The following is a 19,559-nucleotide window of genomic DNA, read 5'->3' as shown; positions in this document are numbered from 1 at the left end:
TCACACAGAGAGTGTCTATATATACAGTGGGGAGAACAAGTATTTGATACACTGCCGATTTTGCAGGTTTTTCTACTTACAAAGCATGTAGAGGTCTGTAATTTCTATCATAGGTACACTTCAACTGTGAGAGACGGAATCTAAAACAAAAATCCAGAAAATCACATTATATGATTTTTAAGAAATTCATTTTCACCTCTTGTTGACCCCTAAACTCTGACCCCTGGCCTTCCCCAGCAGTACTCATACTTGACTCCTTGCCTGGAGTCAAATTAGGAGAACTGGACACATTACAAGCGCTGATGAGATCTTACACCCAAAAAAACAAATACCAGATTCTCTTCTTCTCTCTTGTGTGTGTCTAGATCCGGCGCCGGCGGCCTACACCTGCAACGCTGTTCAGAGTGGCAGACCAGTGTTCTCCTGAGGATGATCAGTCCACGCATCAGGTAACAGAGCGCCCCTAGTGCCTCAGATGATAACTGCATGTCACCCTATAGTCATGTGAATGGTTGTGTTATTTCAAAACTGTAGGCTACATTCAACTTGTTCTTCCTTCCACAGTGGATCGTAGGAGAGAATGGGGTACTCAAGCCCAAGCGAGTCAACTCAAATGTGTATCAGCCACCATCCCTGAAAGGTAAGCGTATAACTGACTGAGTAAGTAGTGTATACATGTCCTCTGTATGGTGAATTATCCCTGTGTTGATACTGTGTTTACCTTGCTTTACTGTTCTGTTTTCCCCTGATTATATCATTTGTGAAATGGGGTCAGTGGGGTAAGGTACACGTGACAAGTCATGTCAATCGGTTGGAATGTCTTTATAAGAGTAGGTACTATACACACACACACACACACACACACACACACACACACACACACACACACACACACACACACACACACACACACACACACACACACACACACACACACACACACACACACACACACACACACACACACACACACACACACACACACACACACACACTATACACACAGAGTTTCTTAATGTTGCTTCATACTTGTTGTTTCACGCAGAGCCATAAACATAGAGCATGTGCTAGTAAGACATGTCCTCTGTATGGTGAATATACATGTCCTCTGTATGGTGAATTATCCCTGTGTTGATACTGTGTTTACCTTGCTTTACTGTTCTGTTTTCCCCTGATTATATCATTTGTGAAATGGGGTCAGTGGGGTAAGGTACACGTGACAAGTCATGTCAATCGGTTGGAATGTCTTTATAAGAGTAGGTACTATACACACACACACACACACACACACACACACACACACACACACACACACACACACACACACACACACACACACACACACACACACACACACACACACACACACACACACACACTATACACACAGAGTTTCTTAATGTTGCTTCATACTTGTTGTTTCACGCAGAGCCATAAACATAGAGCATGTGCTAGTAAGACCAGTAGATTTTAATTTAAGAATTATTATATATTATATGGGATTACTATATGCGTGTAGAGTGTTATTATAATAACCCAGTCTTTGTTCCTGTATCAGTATTTGATTCTTCATTAGCTGAGAGAGCGAGAGAGAGCGACATTAAAAAGCAAATAAAAATTTGGTTAAAACTAATTGAATATGTCATTGAACCAATTGCACTTTATGGCAACGAGGTGTGGGGTCCACTTCCAAAACAAGATTTCATCAAATGGTACAAACACCCCATTGAAACCCTGCATGCAGAGTTCTGTAAGATTCTCCTACATATCCAGAGGAAAACTACAAACAATGCACGCAGGGCAGAATTAGGCCAATACCCAATCAGAATAAATCTAATTACAACACAGTCAAAACAAAACTACATTGCTTATTGGGAAACACAAACACAAAGCAAAATGCAGTGCTATCTGGCCCTGAATCGACTGTACACCGTGGCTAACTATTTGACCATGGTTACTGATCAAAACCTTAGAAAAACCTTGACAAAGTACAGGCTCAGTGAGCACAGCCTTGCCATTGAGAAGGGTAGACACAGGAAAACCTGGCTCCCTGTAGAGGAAAGGCTGTGCAACCACTGCACAACAGCAGAACCTGAGACAGAGCTGCATTTCCTGACTAAATGTCAAAAATATAAAACAATTAGAGAGTGTCATTTTCCCAAATTTGAAACCCTTATTCAAGGTTTCAAAGACCTCTCTGATGAGGATAGGCTACCCGTCCTGTTGGGGGAGGACGCAGAGAGCTGTGGGTTGGCAGCGCACTACATTGCTGCCTGCCATAAGTTGAGGGACAGTGTCTGACAGACCAATCAACCTGCACATGTACTCTACTGTATGCTTATTGTTATTGTTGAATGTATGGTTATTTTGACCCTTGGTTATTGTTGTTACTGTTGTCCCGTTGACAATTTTGATTCTCATTTTATTTATTTTTATAGTGTAAATATCCAAAATAAGCTTTGGCAATATGTACATTGTTACGTCATGCCAATAAAGCGACTTTAATTAATTAATTGAATTAATTGAGATAGAGAGAGAGAGAGAGAGAGAGAGAGAGAGAGAGAGAGAGAGAGAGAGAGAGGCACCAAGGTGACCTAGACAGAGTGGGATTAAGAGAGAGCAGGATGAGTCTGCATTTTTTTAGAGAGCAAAAGAACAGAGGACCAGACAGGAGAAATGAAAGGATAAAAACAAATGCAGGAAAGAGTTAAGACGTGTATATATAGGACACAAATGTATTATACCAGTCCATTACAAACTACAAAACATGAAAGTGCTGGCTATTCTGCCTTTAAATTTGTCTGTATGTCTGTCTGTCTTGTTTGGTGATTGGCTGGCTGCTTATCTGTCTGTCTGGCATGCATCTGAAAGCCCATATGACGCATGGTACCGTTGACAGTGTTGAAGCCTGGTAAACCCAAAACAACCGATCCCTCTCTCCCTTTGTCCCTGTGTGTCATCCTGTGTATCATGTGTATGTGTGCGTCCAGCCGTCCAGAAGATGGCTGAGGCACACATGCAGAACCTGGGTGTCTACCCCCCCTTGGAAGACCCCTTTGAGGGGGAGGAGTACGACGACTACCCCTGTCATGAGGAGAGGGAGGAGAGATTCCCCACCAAAGCTGCTGGTGAGATAGGGATTCCATACACTGTCAACCAGTAACACACTATATACACTCACTCATATAATCGCATTGATGCTTTGACCAATGGTGTAACCGGCTTACATGTTTAGCTGTGTGTATAGCCATTGTTATTCAGTGCCCACTTTTAAGTCAAATGGGATGAACGTTGCACTATGCCATGTTCAAAACAGCAGGGCCTCAGATAAACTCTTCTCTGCGACAAGTAGCAGTGGTATTATATTAGCACATATTAGCATCACTCCACCAAATCTATCAGAGAGCACAGCAGACCTCCCTGTGCTCCTATCCTGCCCTGTGCCAGTCAGGGGCCAGAGATGCTTAGCCACGGCTAACAGTCTATCTGCTTTCTCTGTGGCATCAGTACTGATGCTGGGCTGCCAGCCCAGATGGCAGAGCTTCCTAGTGAAATCTCTCCTGTAGCATCGTTAAACGCTGTTTCATTGGCTATTACTGTCATCATTTTTCTGTAAATCTGTCATTTGAACGCAACACGGTTGCAGAGTGGCTGTAGTGTCACACATCGCTAGACAGGGGCTCTTAAAGATACTTTGAAGTAGGATGTGACTATCCTAACTAGAGCAATTGCCTAATTAGGCCTGCATACACATGCACATTTATACAGAAGACACTTTCATATGTACTGGTATGATTCAGACCTGTATACCATGTTCCACATACATGTATTTCTACACACACACTCACAGGAGGCATATGCCCGACCAGGAAATGACAGGTAGAACCAGATTACCATAGACTGGTTTGGGAGTAGAGTTATTATGATGTCCTATAAATTGATTAACCTCTTTTCCCTAGTGCTGTTTGTTTACCTTCCCTGCATGTCTTTTCTGAAACATCAAAATCCACAAATCTAAGTAGTCCTCAAGCTTACTTGTGTAAAAGGTTAGTGGTTTGATTTGAAGGAGACCAGTGTGTGCTGCTGTTCTTTGACGTCACCTCTTGTCTCCTTAGACCCCCAAGCGACCAGCACCACAGATCAATCAGAGAAGCCGGATGAAGAGGAGGAAGAGAAAGAGAAAGAAAAGGAAAAGACGGAAGAAAAGACAGAGGAGAAGGCAAAGAAAGTGCGCAAAAGTGTAAAGTTTTAACACTACTTTAAACCAAAAAAATGAAGGGAGAGATGGATGGTTGCAGATGTGTAAATGATTGAGTGAATGAATGAGTGATTTAATGTGTGAACGTGTGAGTGAGAAAGAGAGCTTCTAAGTTTGAATGGTGCATATTCAAATTCAATGAATTAATGAATGTAGGTAGGTACTGTTAGCATATCTGTGAGCAAAAAAATCAAAAAATTAGTACATTAATGGATAGGGCATTAATGGATAGGGCAAGGTCATCAAGGTCACTGTGACCTTGAGGTCCCTCACTGCAATGCTAGTCTTCTCTTCCATGTCAGGGGAACCATTCACTTCTTACTTTCTAGCTTTGCTCTTTAATGTTACAGAGCAATGGGATAATGGCTAAAAATATCAACTACACATGACACTCAAAATAACTGTAAACGGACAAATGCTGATGAACAGCTTCAGTATAGAACACACACACACACACACACACACACACACACACACACACATACACATACACACACACACACACACACACACACACACACACACACACACACACACACACACACACACACACACACACACACACAGAGGAGATATCATCAGTCTCTGACTATCGGTCCAGACTATATTCTAAAGCTGCTCCATTACTGTACAGATATGATAATACAGACTCCCATATGGGTTCCTTTCAAAATCACAAAGACCTGTATTATGTGTACCAAATTTCACTCTGGCCTAGATTGGATATCTCTGCAGCCTAATCATATTGAGATCTTGTTCTTGGAAGAAGTGAGCAGATACTGCCATCTTGTGGCAAGATAGGGGATGTAGAATAACCAGAGTGTGTGTATTGACATGGATTCACATACAATAAACTGTGCACTGCATAGGCCTTCAGATAATATGCATCTATATAATTGAAAGGATCTAGATTTGTAATGCATTTGAAACATTTATTTGTGATGCATTTGAAGTTATTTTTGGTGCCCATCAAAGCTAGTTGTGTCAATGATGTATTCTGGGTGTATGTGAGGATGCCATGCTTTTGTAAAAGTAGTGCAATTTAGTTTTTTTGTGAGAGAAAAAATGTTTTCATTTTGTATACCGAATCTGATTCTTATTGTTTGTTTGTTTAAATCATTTCCTGTGTAAAGACCTATTAATCAACTTAGCTGTATATGGTCTCTCTCTGTTGAACAATTGTCACAAAGTTTAGTCACCTTTTAGTCACAACTTGGATAACTGTGTTTTTCATATTGTCATGAAAAACAACGCAGACAATACAATACATAGTGACTCTCTCTCACTCTCTCGTCCTGCTGAAATGGAATGACACATTTGAATATAAAAATATTCACCCTCAGAATTGATCATGTCAGTCTAATAAACAGTTTTCTTTATTTCCATCACATCTGTTCTCCAACTGCAGGATTGCTTGAGTCAGCAGAATACATTTGTTGTAGTGTCACAGTTGAATGTCTCAATCTATACCAACTGTTAATATATAGTCATTGTTTTGATTCTCTTTTTGTTGGACAAAGTGTTGAGACATATGGCACCTACTCCCTCCATTGTCTGGCTGGAGTGAGCATCCTCTCCTTCTCCAAGTCTATCTATCCTCTATGGTCAATAGACGAGTGCCATGGCAAGAATGAACTCTAATCACACTATTCTTCTTTATTCCACTTTTTGTTTTAATTATTTTTTCTGTACTTGTTAAAGATGTAGACATTTCAATGTGAGTAACAATAACAATATCTAAATAAACACATTTTCCTGATTTGAAATGACTTTGTGTGTTCTGGTGTGTGAAACTAATCTTAAAATCCTAAAACTTTGAAAATATACTTTATAAAATAATATATATGACCGCACAAAATTATTGCCACAAGATGGTCAGTATTTCACAACCTATGATGGAATGAATGAACATGACCCACATTCCAGAAGGAATTCTGATACTTGGAATTCTGTCTGGTTGCTTCTCAGATGGTATGTTCTTCTTGTGGAGTATGTCAGAAAACACCCTCATGGAAAACAAAACTGGCAAAGTCAGCTGACAAATTAAAAATAGGCTTCCTAGAAAGTATGCTAATTAATTTCTTTGGACTGAAAAGTTATTGCAACAATAGACAAATATAATGGTAGGTCCTTTAATATTGCATTTGTAGCTTAAGTAGCCTAATGCTACTGTCAGCCTAATGCTACTGAAAAACAAATAGCTAACATTGTACCACCATAGACATTAAAACCAGATTACCACAAATCTAAACCGGAAGTGAGATAGTGATCCGTTTCATGTAGAAGGTATTCCCGGAAGAAATGTTTCGTCGATGATGATGTACTAAATTAGGTGAGTTAAAGGCTCATGACTACAGTTTTTCCTTTTTAAATTCAAACCAATTTCATGTGGTCATTGTTCAGATGTGAAAGTTGTATCATATTTTTTTATGTTTAATTGTAATATATTCATAGGGTGTATAATGGGGTGTATACTGTGGCTATGTTGTTAGCTAGCTAATGGTAATGCTAAAGACAGCGCTACCACTGTTGTTTGCTCCACTTGTAATGCAAGCCTATATCAATTAAATATTACCCCCAGTATTATATACCAATTGTACATGTGTGTACGTAAACGGAACCTGCATGTATTGCTAATCCAGTTGTAGCTAGCCAGTTTCAGTTTAGCTGTCAGCTAGCTGGTTAGCTAACTAGCTATCTACCGTAGCTAGTTGATATGAGCATAACTCATTCACGTTGGTCACTTATGTAATTTGGCTGGCGGTACACAGGCCAGATCTCAGAGTTAAGTTGCTTGTCTGTAGGAGGGTAATTTAGCCTAATGTGTTGTGTTTAGTCTTCAACTGATGCATTCCATGTTAATCAATACTGTAAATAGGCCTACTCAGAATCCGATAAATCAACAGCATTTATTGTTATCTCTAACAGTCGTTTGTTCGAAGTAACTTGTTTACTTTATTAGAGGGTGGGCCGGCCATCACTGTTAATATCAACTCTTGTTGATTGACAAAATCGATCATCTTTTACGCTTTCCGTGCATGTATGCCTTTTTACTGAAAACACTGTGTTGTGTTACGTTTTCCTTGTGAGTTATTTACATTTTAATTCAATCACTTTTTGTACCTGACTGACAAAACATCAAAGAGATTAAGGTGCTCAAAGTTGACCCGTTTTTGCATACTATGAGACATCCATATCTTCATCACTGGAAAAGATAAACTGTTCAGATCGATATCATTTAAAAGCTTACAAACAGGGTATTGGGAAATTCAGAAGATCATCAGACAATAATTCTGTATGATCTTCTGTCTAGAATAGAATATCATCATTGATGCTGATCAAATCAAATGTTATTGGTCGCCTATACACAAAATTAGCAGATGTTATTGTGGGTGTAGCGAAATGTGTGGTTTCCTAGCTCCAACAGTGCTGTAATATCTAACAATACACAACAATACAAGCTATTTTAAAAGTAAAAGAATGGAATTAAGAAATATAGACATATTAGAACAAGCCATGTCTGAGTCCGGAGTATAAATAAGTGTGTGTGTGTGTGATGTATAAGCAGTATGTGGATAGAAAATATAGTATATCTGAAGAATACATAAGATACAATAGTATATGCACAGCAATAGTTGAATAGATGGCCTTGACTAGAATACAGTACAGTGCATTCGGAAAGTATTCAGACCCCTTGACTATTTTCACAATTTGTTCCGGCCTTATTCTTATTCTAACAAGTCAGTTTGTCAAATTTCTGTGCTGTTAGTGTGAAGTGGAAACGTCTAGGAGCAACAACGGCTCAGCCGCGAAGTGGTAGGCCACACAAACTCACAGAACGGGACCGCCGAGTGCTGAAGCACGTAAAATCGTCTGTCCTTGGTTGCAACACTCACTACCGAGTTCCAAACTGCCTTTTGGAAAGCAAGGTTGGCACAATAACTGTTTGTCGGGAGCTTCATGAAATGGGTTTCCATGGCCGAGCAGCTGCACACAAGCCTAAGATCACCATGTGCAATACCAAGCGTCGTCTGGAATGGTGTAATGCTCGCAATTGGACTCTGGAGCAGTGGAAACACGTTCTCGGGAGTGATGAATCGCGCTTCACCATCTGGCAGTCTGACTGACGAATCTGTGTTTGGCAGATGCCAGGAGTACATTACCTGCCCCAATGCATAGTGCCAATTGTAAAGTTTGGTGGAGGAGGAATAATGGTCTGAGGCTGCTTTTCATGGTTCGTGCAAGGCCCCAATGACATTGTAGACGATTCTGTGCTTCCAACTTTGTGACAACAGTTTGGGGAAGCCGCTTTCCTGTTTCAGCATGACATTGCCCCCGTACACAAAGCGAGGTCCATACAGAAATGGTCTGTCGAGATTGGTGTGGAAGAACTTGACTGGCCTGTACAGAGCCTTGACCTCAAGCCCATCAAACACCTTTGGGATGAATTGTAACACCGACTGCGAGCCAGGCCTAGTCGCCCAACCTCACTGATGCTCTTGTGGCTGAATGGGAGAAAGTCCCATCAGCAATGATCCAACATCTGGTGGAAAGTCTTCCCAGATATCCTGTTATAGCAGCAAAAGGGGGACCAGCTCTATATTAATGCCCATGATTTTGGAATGAGATGTTCAACGAGCAGGTGTCCTCATACTTTTGACCACGTAGTGCATGAGAATATTTAAAAAAAATCCATTTGTGTTTTTAGAATTTACGTTAAACTTGTTTTTTCAAGAAATAGTCATAGTTCGACAACACTGTTTTTTGTAAGCTTTTAAATTGTAGCAAACTCCACCGTTTATCTTTTCCAGTGATGAAGACATGGATGTCTCATGGTATGGTGGGGTATGCAAAATGGGTCAACTTTGAGCACCTTCTTCTCCAGAATGTTTTGGCATTCAGTACCAAAAAATCACTTTCTGACCACTTCTTCCATGGGCAAACATGTATAGAAATGTTGTTTAAATTTAAAGGGATGCTGTCAAAAAGAGATTGAATTCAAATGGATTTACCCTGTGATTTTCCTCTTCTTATATCCCTAAACACTGGGCCAGTTTCCCAGACACAGATACTCCATTCAAATAGCTTTTTAGTCCAGGACTAGGCTTAATCCGCTTCTGAGAGATCAGCTCACTGGCCACACCTCACCATTACTCCCCCTCTTTCTGTCCCATGTGGATTGGCCCCTCTCTCAGTAGTAATGCCGGGCGGAGTGGACTATGGGGAGTTTGGGGGGAGCCTTCCTGCCATCGCCTCTCTGAATGCGTCCTACTCCACCACTGTATCCCTCCCCTCCCCCCACTACCTGGTGGTGCCCCCTGGGGAGAAGAAGGTCATCTCGGACGTCCGTCGCACCTTTTGCCTCTTTGTCACCTTTGACCTCCTCTTCATCTCCCTGCTGTGGATCATCGAGCTCAATGTGAGTTCACTCGTTGTCAATCTATTTCTACTCTTATTTTATTTATTATTTATTTTGTTTAACCAGGCAAGTCAGTTAAGAACAAATTATTTTTTACGATGACGGTCTACCCCGGCCAAACCCTAACCTGGACAACGCTCTGTTCCTTGTTTTTGACTTTTTCTCAGTATCACTCTCCGTACTTATTTTCACTGTTCTATATTATGCCAATTTGTATATATTGTGTGTGTGTGTGAACCACAGGGTATACACTGAGTATACCAAACATTAAGAACCGCTTCCTCTACAAGGTGTCGAAAGCGTTCCACAGGGATACTGGCCTTCCCTTTCCCTGTTGACTGTCAAGTTGGCTGGATGTCCTTTGGGTCGTGGACACACGGGCAACTGTTGAGTGTAAAAAAAACAACAAAAAAAACAGCAGTGTTGCAGTTCTTGACACAAACCGGTGTGCCTGGCACCTACTACCATGACCTGTTCAAAGGCACTTCAATCTTTCTTCTTGCCCATTCACCCTTTAAAAAGCATACATACACAATCCATGTCTCAATGCTTAAAAATCCTTCTTTAACCTGTCTCTTCCTCTTCATCTAAACTGATTTGAAGAGGATTTAACAAGTGAAATCAACGAGGGATCATAGCTTTCACCTGGTCGGTCTCTCATGGAAAGAGCAAGTGTTCTTAATGTTTTATATACTCAGTGTATTGCTCTCATCTCTTTACCACTTCCTTAAAAATGAGAACAAGATTGTTAGTCAGATTCCCAGCAGAGCTGTTAACAGTTTACTTTAGGTTATTTTCTCTCCGTGTGTGTCAGTTACTTTCTGTCATTATGTCAGCGGTCCCCTAATAATGATGGTATGTATGTATGTTATAGGAAGAGCCTGCCTCTGGCTGCATGTTTTACATATGGTTCTACTCTTGCTTTGTCTCACTGCAGATCAATAACTCCATTTGGCAGAGCCTTGAGCTGGAGGTTGTCAAGTACAACTTTCAGTCCTCCTTCTTTGACATCTTTGTGAGTGTAAACGATCAAGCTATAATTGTACTGGGTCCGAAAGTCGTACGTTTGAATGAACTGAACGTACTGTCGCGGTTATTCACATGCCGACGCGTGCCTTTATTGACAGCAAGGTCGTCATGGCCAGCTCTCACGATCACGTACGGAAATAACTTTGTTTTACTGTTTTCTGGTTTTGTCTTTTTTTTTCTCTCCACCATAGCTCCTTGCCTTGTTTCGTTTCCTGTGTCTCCAGTTGGGCTATGCTGCTCTGCGTCTGAGGCACTGGTGGGTGATTGCGGTAAGAGCGCTCCTTGAGACGGACTGTTACCCAGATGGACTGATGGTGATATGTGGTGGGCTGACTGCTACCACCCAGTACCAGCTGTGAAAGCTCATTGTTTTTAACAGTGTTTCATTCTCATAGATCACCACTCTAGTGACCAGCTCCTTCCTTGTAGCCAAAGTCATTCTGTCCAATGTGAGTGCCTCCCCCTCTTCTCTTACCAGAAAGAGTTTTGACTGAGCTCCACACTTGTCTGTGTTCTGGGCCACTTCACATTTTCACTTCTCTATTCAATTAGAACATGAATATATTGTCAGTTTGTCTGCAGTTGACCTTTACTGTGTATTCAGCATGGTGGGGATTATATATATTCAAATCTATTCTGATCTGAGTTAAGCCTTTCTTCTGCCCTCGGTGTCTACGCGCCGTGTCGACAGCCGGAAGCCACACACCCCTACAATCTCTTTGCTATTTATTCATAACGAAGGGAAGGAGACAAAATGTTGCTGTTAAGATACTGCTCAGCATAATTTCTCAGAAATGGCATAAGTAGTAGTGTTTATTCAAATGGGATATGGCTGTCTACACAAGTGTATGGGTAGAGTCCCAAATGCCACCCTTTCCTCTATAGTGCACTACTTTTGAACCTGGTCAAAAGTAGTGAACTAAATAGGGATTAGGGTGCCATTTGGGATGTAGCCTATATATACACCACTTGTCTCAGACTGACATGTCATTCCTCACACAGCTGCTATCCCAGAATGCCTTTGGCTATGTGTTACCCATCACATCCTTTGTGGTGGCGTGGCTGGAGACGTGGTTCCTGGACTTCAAGGTGCTCTCCATAGAGGCTGGTGATGAGAGAGGTGAGTCACAGAGCGATGGATACATTTGAATGGGTCAGTGGAAACTCCTGGACATGTTTGTTCAGTCATTTTGCCAGAAAGCACTTGAATATGCAGAAGAAGAGGACTGGCCACCCCTCATAGCCTGGTTCCTCTCTAGGTTTCTTCCTAGGTTCTGGCCTTTCTAGGGAGTTTTTCCAAGCCACCGTGCTTCTACACCTGCATTGCTTGCTGTTTGTGGTTTTAGGCTGGGTTTCTGTACAGCACTTTGAGATATCAGCTGATGTAAGAAGGGCTTTATAAATAAATTTGATTTGAAGGTTTGTGCCCTCAGGAAATCCCTTCAGAAGGAGGAAGTGGGTTGTAGTAGACAGACAGAAGTAGGGATGGAATGATGCATTGGATAATGGAATGAACAAAGAGGAGAGGAAGATATAGTCTTTTACGTCTCCCTTTATGGTCTCTGTCTCCCTCAGCCTACCTAGCAGCAGTGAACGCAGCGTCGGAGCGAGCTTCCATGATCTACCCACGCGCGGTGTCTGAAGGACAGTTCTACTCTCCACCTGAATCCCTCGCAGGTACCACACTACATCTCCCTTTCTCTCTCCCTTATAATTCTCAATGTCTTTCTCAATCTTCCATGTCTCTGATTCTTTGTTTCACCTTTACGCTGTCTCTTACCTAACTAATCTCCATGCTACCTGTGTTATGCTGGTCAGGGTCTGAGGAGGACCTGGATGAGGAGGGGCTGGGTCGCAGGGCAGTCTCCCCCCAGGAGAAGGAGCTGGTGAGGCAGGGTAAAGAGGCCATGGCCGTGGTGGAACAGATCCTGGCCCAGGAGGAGAACTGGAAGTTTGAGAAGAACAATGTGAGTGGTTAGTTCAGGGGCGTCAAACTCATTCCATGAAGGGCTGAGTGTCTGCAGGTTTCTGTTATTTCAATTTGTATCTAGTTAAGACCTAGACAATCAGGTGAGGGGAGTTCCTAGCTAATCAGTGACCTTCATTGGTCAATCAAGTACAAGGGAGGAGCATACACTTGGCTCTCCATGGAATGAGTGACACCTGTGCGCCAGTTGCTTCTAGTTAGCTACTTGTTGTTGTACGCTGTTAGTTTGTGGGTTGGACACAAGATGGTTTAATAGTGACAGATTTACTGGATGTTGCTAATATGTCGTTGTTTCTCCTTTTGTCAGGACGCGGGGGATTCTGTGTACACACTGGAGATCCCCTTCCATGGAAAGACCTTCATTCTCAAGGTACATGGTCATCGCTGTTTATTTCTGTGTATGGCCTTTGCTTTCATAACGTGTGGCTTGTCTGGTGTAAGTATTTGGCACATTGGGCTATATGCCTTCGGAAAGTATTCACACCCCTTGACTTTTTCCGCATTTTGTTACAGCCTTATTCTAGAATGGATTAAATACATATTTTTCCTCAGCAATCTACACACAATACCCCGTAATGACAAAGCAAAAAACAGACTGTTTGACATTTTTGTAAATATATAAGAAAAACATAAATATGAGACTTGAAGTTGAGCTCCGGTGCATCCAGTTTCCATTGATCATTCTTGATGTTTCTACAACTTGTTTGGAGTCCACCTGTGGTAAATTCTAGATGCGCAGTGGTCTAAGGCACTGCATGTCAGTGCTAGAGACGTCACTACAGCACCCTGGTTCGAATCCAGGCTCTCACAACTGGCCGTGATTGGTAGTCCCATAGGGCGGCGCACAATTGGCCCAGTGTCGTCCAGGTTTGGGCGGTGTAGGCCATCATTGTAAATAAGAAATATTTGTTCTTAACTGACTTGCCTAGTTAAAAAAAAGGTTACAATTCAATTGGTCATGATTTGGAAAGGCACACACTTTGACAGTGCATGATGAGGGGGAAAAAGGATTTAATCCATTTTAGAATAAGGTTGTAATGTAACAAAATGTGGAAAAAGTCAAGGGGTTTCAATACTTTCTGAAGGCACTGTATATCGTATATTCAAGGTCTTCCTAGACTGTTTGATAGGTTTTGTATTTATAGCTATGTGTTTGTGTGTTGTCTGTCCCAGGCCTTCATGCAGTGTCCAGCAGAGCTGGTGTACCAGGAGGTGATCTTACAGCCAGAGAAGATGGCCCAGTGGAACAAAACCGTTTCTGGCTGCCAGGTAACCTTTCCCCTATCCTGTCGCCTCTTTTTCTCATGACCAGTCATCAGACAAACAGCCTTAACCTAGTACAGTGAACCTACTGTGAAAACCAATTTGTTATGATTCGAATAAGTTGTTGTGGCCCGTATGATGGTGATGTAGAGGTTAACCTAGGCCCTGTATGTCCCCAGGCACTCTCATTTGTTGACTTCTGCAACCGTAAAAGCCTTGGTTTCATGCATGTTAACATCAGAAACCTCCCTAAGTTTGCTTTATTCATTGCTTTAGCACTCTCCACCAACCTTGATGTCCTAGCCGTGTCTGAATCCTGGTTTAGGAAGGCCACCAAAAATTTGGAAATTTCCATCCCCAATTACAACATTTTCCATCAAGACAGAACTGCTAAAGGGGGTGGAATTGCAATCTACTGTAGAGAGAGCCTCCAGAGTTCTGTCATACTATCCAGGTCTATGTCCAAACAGTTCGAGCTTCTACTTTTAAAGAACCATCTCTCCAGAAATAAGTCCCTCACTGTTGCCACTGGTTATAGACGCCCCTCAGCTCCCAGCTGTGCCCTGGACACCATATGTGAATTGATTGCCCCCCCATCTATCGTCAGAGTTGGTACTGCTAGGTGACCTAAATTGGGATATGCTTAACACCCCGGCCGTCCTACAATCTAAGCTAGATGCCCTTAATCTCACACAAATGATCAAGGAACCTACCAGGTATAACCCCAAATCCGTAAACATGGGCACCCTCATAGATATTATCCTGACCAACTTGCCCTCTAAATACACCTCTGCTGTTTTCAACCAGGATCTCAGCGATCATTGCCTGTATCCGTTATGGGTCAGCGGTCAAACGACCACCCCTCATCACTGTTAAACGCTCCCTAAAACACTTCTGTGAGCAGGCCTTCCTAAACGACCTGGCCCGGGTATCCTGGAAGGATATTGACCTCATCCTGTCACTAGAGGATGCCTGGTTGTTCTTTAAAAGTGCTTTCCTCACAATCTTAAATAAGCATGCCCCTTTCAAAAAAATGTACAACTAAGAACAGATATAGCCCTTGGTTCACTCCAGACTTGACTGCCCTTGACCAGCACAAAAACACCCTGTGGCGTACTGCACTAACTTCAACTAGTCCCCGTGATATTCAACTTTTCAGGGAAGTCAGGAACCAAAACACACAGTCAGTTAGGAAAGCAAAGGCTAGCTTTTTCAAACAGAAATTTGCATCCTGCAGCACTAATTCCGAAAAGCTTTGGGACACTAAAGTCCATGGAGAATAAGAGTACCTCCTCCCAGCTGCCCACTACACTGAGACTAGAAAACACTGTCACCACTGATAAATCCACGATAATCAAGAATTTTAATAAGCATTTCTCTACGGCTGGCCATGCTTTCCACCTGGCTACCCCAACCCCGGCCAACAGCTCTGCTTTCGACTCTGTCAATCCCCGTATTCTTATCAGCAGACTCAACAGCCTTAGTTTCTTTAATGACTGCCTCGCCTGGTTCACTAACTACTTCTCAGAGTTCAGTGTGTCAAATCGGAGGGCCTGTTGTCTGGACCTCTAGCAGTCTCTATGGGGGTGCCACAGGGTTCAATTCTTGGGCCGACACATTTTTTGTACACATCAATGATGTCGCTCTTGCTGCGGGTGATTCTTTGATCCACCTCTACGCAGACGACACCATTCTGTATACTTCTGGCCCTTCTTTGAACACTGTGTTAACTAACCTCAAGACGAGCTTCAATGCCATACAATGCCTCCAACTGCTTTTAAATGCTAGTAAAATGAAATGCATGCTCTTCAACCGATCGCTGCCGGGCGGCCCGCCCGACAAGTATCACTACTCTGGACGGTTCTGACTTAGAATACGTGGACAACTATAAATACCTAGGTGTCTAGCTATAAACTCTCCTTCCAGACTCATATTAAGCATCTCCAATCCAAAATTAAATCTAGAATTGGCTTCCTATTTCACAACAAAGCCTCCTTCACTCATGCTGCCAAACATACCCTCGTAAAACTGGCTATTTAACCAATCCTTGACTTCAGCTATGTCATTTACAAAATAGCCTCCAACACTCTACTCAGCAAATTGGATGCAGTCTATCACAGTGCCATCCGTTTTGTCACCAAAGCCCCATATACTACCCACCACTGCGACCTGTATGCTCTCGTTGGCTGGCCCTCGCTTCATATTCATTGCCAAACCCACTGGCTCCAGGTCATCTATAAGTCTTTGCTAGGTAAAGCTCTATCTTCTCAGCTCACTGGTCACCATAGCAACACCCACCCGTAGCACGCGCTCCAGCAGGTATATTTCACTGGTCACCCCCAAAGCCAACACCTCATTGGCTGCCTTTCCTTCCATTTCCAGTGCTTACAGATCGCTGCAGCTGTACACAGCCCATCTGTAAATAGCCCATCCAACCAACTACCTACCTCATCCCCATATTTGTTTTTGTTTTTCTGCTCTTTTGCACACCAGTATTTGTACTTGCACATCCTCATCTGCATATGTATCACTCCAGTGTAAATTGCTAAATTGTAATTACTTCGCCACTATTGGCCTATATATTGCCTTACCTCTTTACTTCATTTGCACACACTGTATACATATTTTTCTATTGTGTTATTGACTGTACGTTTGTTTATTCCATGTGTAACTCTGTTTGTGTCGCACTGCTTTGCTTTATCTTGGCCAGGTCGCAGTTGTAAATGAGAACTTGTTTGCAACTGGCCTACCTGGTTAAGTAAATAAAGGTGAGGGGGAAAAATGATGCCAAAGGCTGACATTGCTCTCCATTTGTTCCTTTAGATCCTCCAGAGGGTGGATGACAACACCCTGGTGTCGTACGATATCTCTTCCGGAGCAGCGGGGGGGGTAGTGTCTGCCAGGTAACACAACATGGACTACCTCGAATATGGAGTCATCCTGTTCCCTATGTGGTGCACTTCTTTGGGTCAGAAGTAGTACATTATGTAGGGTGCCATTTTATATAGGGTGCCAACCCTAGTTTTGTCCATGTTTTGAATGTAACAGTAATTCATGTCCTTGTATCCCTCAGGGACTTTGTGAATGTGAGGCGGGTAGAACGCAAACGAGACTGCTACATCTCTGCTGGCATGGCAACCGACCATGGCGCCAAGCCTCCGCACAGTCGTTATGTCAGGTCTGGCCTTGCCTCTAGACAGCCTCATTTCACTGGGAACAATACTGAAAGCAGATCATGTCAACCAAACCATTCATGCTAATTAGCCGATATGTGATACTACCATCCCTCTCCTCTCTCTCTCTCCTCTCTCTTCTCTTCCCTAGAGGTGAGAATGGTCCAGGAGGGTTTGTGGTCCTGAAGTCCAGCAGTAACCCCTCGGTTTGTACCTTTATCTGGGTGCTCAACACAGACCTCAAGGTAAGAACAGACTGTTGAGGATGGTTTGCGTGTGCTCGTTGCTTTGATATATTGTCGGTGGGCGGGAGAAGCAGTATAACTTTCATGTCTGATCTTGTTTTGTCTCAGGGTCGACTGCCCCGCTACCTTATCCACCAGAGTCTGGCTGCCACCATGTTTGAGTTTATGGCCCATCTACGCCAGCGCATCACTGACCTACGGTCCACTCGCTAGATGCCCACTTACTTCCTGTAGGGAAGCTGGATGCCTGCAACCCACAGCGCCACCGCAGGTTTGGTGGTGCTACTGCAGATGTTTAGGAACACCTACATTTGGAAGTGCACCTGAGATTATGGTGGATATCAAACTTACTTAGACTAGAGGAAAGTCAACAGCCTAGCAGATGGGAGACTGCTGTGTCTGCACTTCACCGGTCTTTTAGATGTGAGGAGGTCTGGGGCTGTGTTCCTCCTCTCCCATGGACTCCTTGTTGTTTTTAAACATAGTTACACACATTTTTATGTAACTTTTCTGCTGTTTCTCTCACTGGGACGCTAGTGCTGGATGCATCTCCTTCTAGCCAAGACGTCTAACAGTATTGAAAGTGTAATGGAGGTCGGATTAGGACTATGCTTGACGAGACTTGATGAAGGTGGACGTCTTTTTGACTGCGTAGGTTTTTTTCCCTCTCTCACTGGAACAGAACTGGTGCAATGACTGAGTTTGCTGCAACAGACCGCTAACTCTGAGCCTTATCCTACCGCACATATATTTTAGCCATAGTCTGTTTTGCTTTTTTCTTGTTATTATTCCACTGTCTTCACTGTTATTTTCTTGTAACCGGGGAAACCGCTGCACATGACCACATTATGAACAAAATTTGAGCTGTTGGAACACGATGAACCCACAGTGTGCCTTTTTGTCCTCGTTGGCCCTCACTGCACTGTTATCCGTGGAAGCTGACTGTAGGAGTGCTGTGGTCCTCCAGCCACTAGGGGGCGACACCACCACTGATCTACTAACAACGGGAGACCACCTACTTAATGGAGCTCAAGATGGGTGGTTGTGATGACTTATCGGTCACTCACGGGTTCATGAAGAGTTTCAGATACTCTACTCTTTTGTGCCAAGCCTTTAGTGGCCTTTTTAGCTAGAGGTAATCCGTCTGCCCTTAATGATGGTTGATCTAAATTGTAACTGTATTGGTAAATGTATCGCAGCCTTCTGAAATAAGCCTTTACTGCAGACATACTATAGACGGAGAAGTGGCAGTAAATTGAGTTATGTGATTATTTATGTTAAACATTTATCATTGTGGTGGATGCAATATTGAAATTGACTATAATTGGAGTTCTGATTCTCTACTGTCTGTAATAAAAATATGACAGCTCCTCGATGGCAAAGCAAGCTGCTTCGCATATCACAACCTTCAGCCATCCGCCTGCTGTGTGCATGTTGATGCAGTGCTGAATGTCTGCTATGTCAGGTTATTGAACATTACGCTTGTGAGAACTCATGTTCCCCTCTCATGCCTTGCAGTCCTGAAAAAAAAAGTTTAAAAAAGTAATAATTGGAACTTGTTCTGTTTTTGGCCCCACTCTATTTTAGGTCCCTAGTTAACAGGCTTAGCTACATCATTATTGTATCAGAACAGAAACACAACATGTTGAAGAAAGAAACAATGTTACATTTTTTTTTACGGGCTGTCTGAAAGTGAAAATAAGGTCTTTGATTTCCATGAAGAAGAAAAAGAAAGTCTGAAGTTAATTTGAACAGTTTGCCATCTGTGTGAGTGGGAGTTTCACACTTAAACCAGTTCTGTAAATCCCTTAACTAATAATTGGGCTGAGAAAGCAGTTGGTTTTTTTGGTGCCTTTGTCACAGTGACAGAAATGGGCATAGTGTCACTGTGACCACACTTTTCTTTCACTGTTAGGACTTATCTATTACTACAATATCACTTGTTTGCTAAAGGTTGTTTCTTTTTCAGTTTTGTATGTTTTCATTCCTATGATTGTTCTAATGTTTTGAAATCATACGAACTGCAGATCGTTTACAAAAATGTGTCAATTTAAGATTGTTTTCAAACATTTTAACAGGATACTGACCAACTGTATTTTTTTTTTAGACAGAAGATTAGCCCGCCTCGAATCTCTAATAAAATGTAGAAATTAGTTATGGATTAAACGTCCTGACTCTCATTTCT

The 19,559-nt window shown here is 42.5% G+C and overlaps 2 protein-coding genes across 4 annotated transcripts in view; both read left to right on the top strand.

The window, feature by feature from the left end:
• LOC129829430 (protein phosphatase 1 regulatory subunit 1B-like) overlaps positions 1-6,024 on the top strand; it is a 44,099-nt gene extending 38,075 nt beyond the window's left edge. The window contains exons 2-5 of the mRNA XM_055891128.1: positions 366-449; positions 565-640; positions 2,991-3,128; positions 4,116-6,024. Of these exons, the coding sequence (XP_055747103.1) occupies positions 366-449; positions 565-640; positions 2,991-3,128; positions 4,116-4,252 (435 nt within the window). The 3' untranslated portion in view covers positions 4,253-6,024. The remainder of the gene's footprint in view (positions 1-365; positions 450-564; positions 641-2,990; positions 3,129-4,115) is intronic.
• Positions 6,025-6,491: 467 nt separating this feature from the next.
• Positions 6,492-19,527, top strand: LOC129829404 (stAR-related lipid transfer protein 3-like). Of its 3 annotated transcripts, none has more exons than XM_055891094.1 (14): positions 6,492-6,590; positions 9,457-9,677; positions 10,615-10,692; positions 10,898-10,975; positions 11,102-11,155; positions 11,709-11,826; positions 12,282-12,383; positions 12,525-12,673; positions 13,001-13,063; positions 13,867-13,962; positions 16,780-16,859; positions 17,030-17,134; positions 17,281-17,374; positions 17,483-19,527. In XM_055891094.1, exons 2-14 carry the CDS (start codon positions 9,459-9,461, stop codon positions 17,585-17,587), a joined length of 1,341 nt encoding a protein of 446 aa, XP_055747069.1. In that variant the 5' UTR covers positions 6,492-6,590; positions 9,457-9,458; the 3' UTR covers positions 17,588-19,527. The 3 variants fall into 3 exon arrangements, with proteins under 3 accessions (XP_055747069.1, XP_055747061.1, XP_055747078.1); XM_055891086.1 differs by having other exon boundaries at positions 6,510-6,590; positions 9,454-9,677; XM_055891103.1 differs by lacking the exon at positions 11,102-11,155 and having other exon boundaries at positions 6,510-6,590; positions 9,454-9,677.
• The last annotated feature ends 32 nt before the right edge of the window (positions 19,528-19,559 follow it).

Source organism: Salvelinus fontinalis, chromosome 2 (genome assembly GCF_029448725.1).
Source record: "Salvelinus fontinalis isolate EN_2023a chromosome 2, ASM2944872v1, whole genome shotgun sequence".
Taxonomy (NCBI): Eukaryota; Metazoa; Chordata; class Actinopteri; order Salmoniformes; family Salmonidae; genus Salvelinus; species Salvelinus fontinalis.
This window is presented reverse-complemented; position numbering and strand designations above follow the sequence as displayed.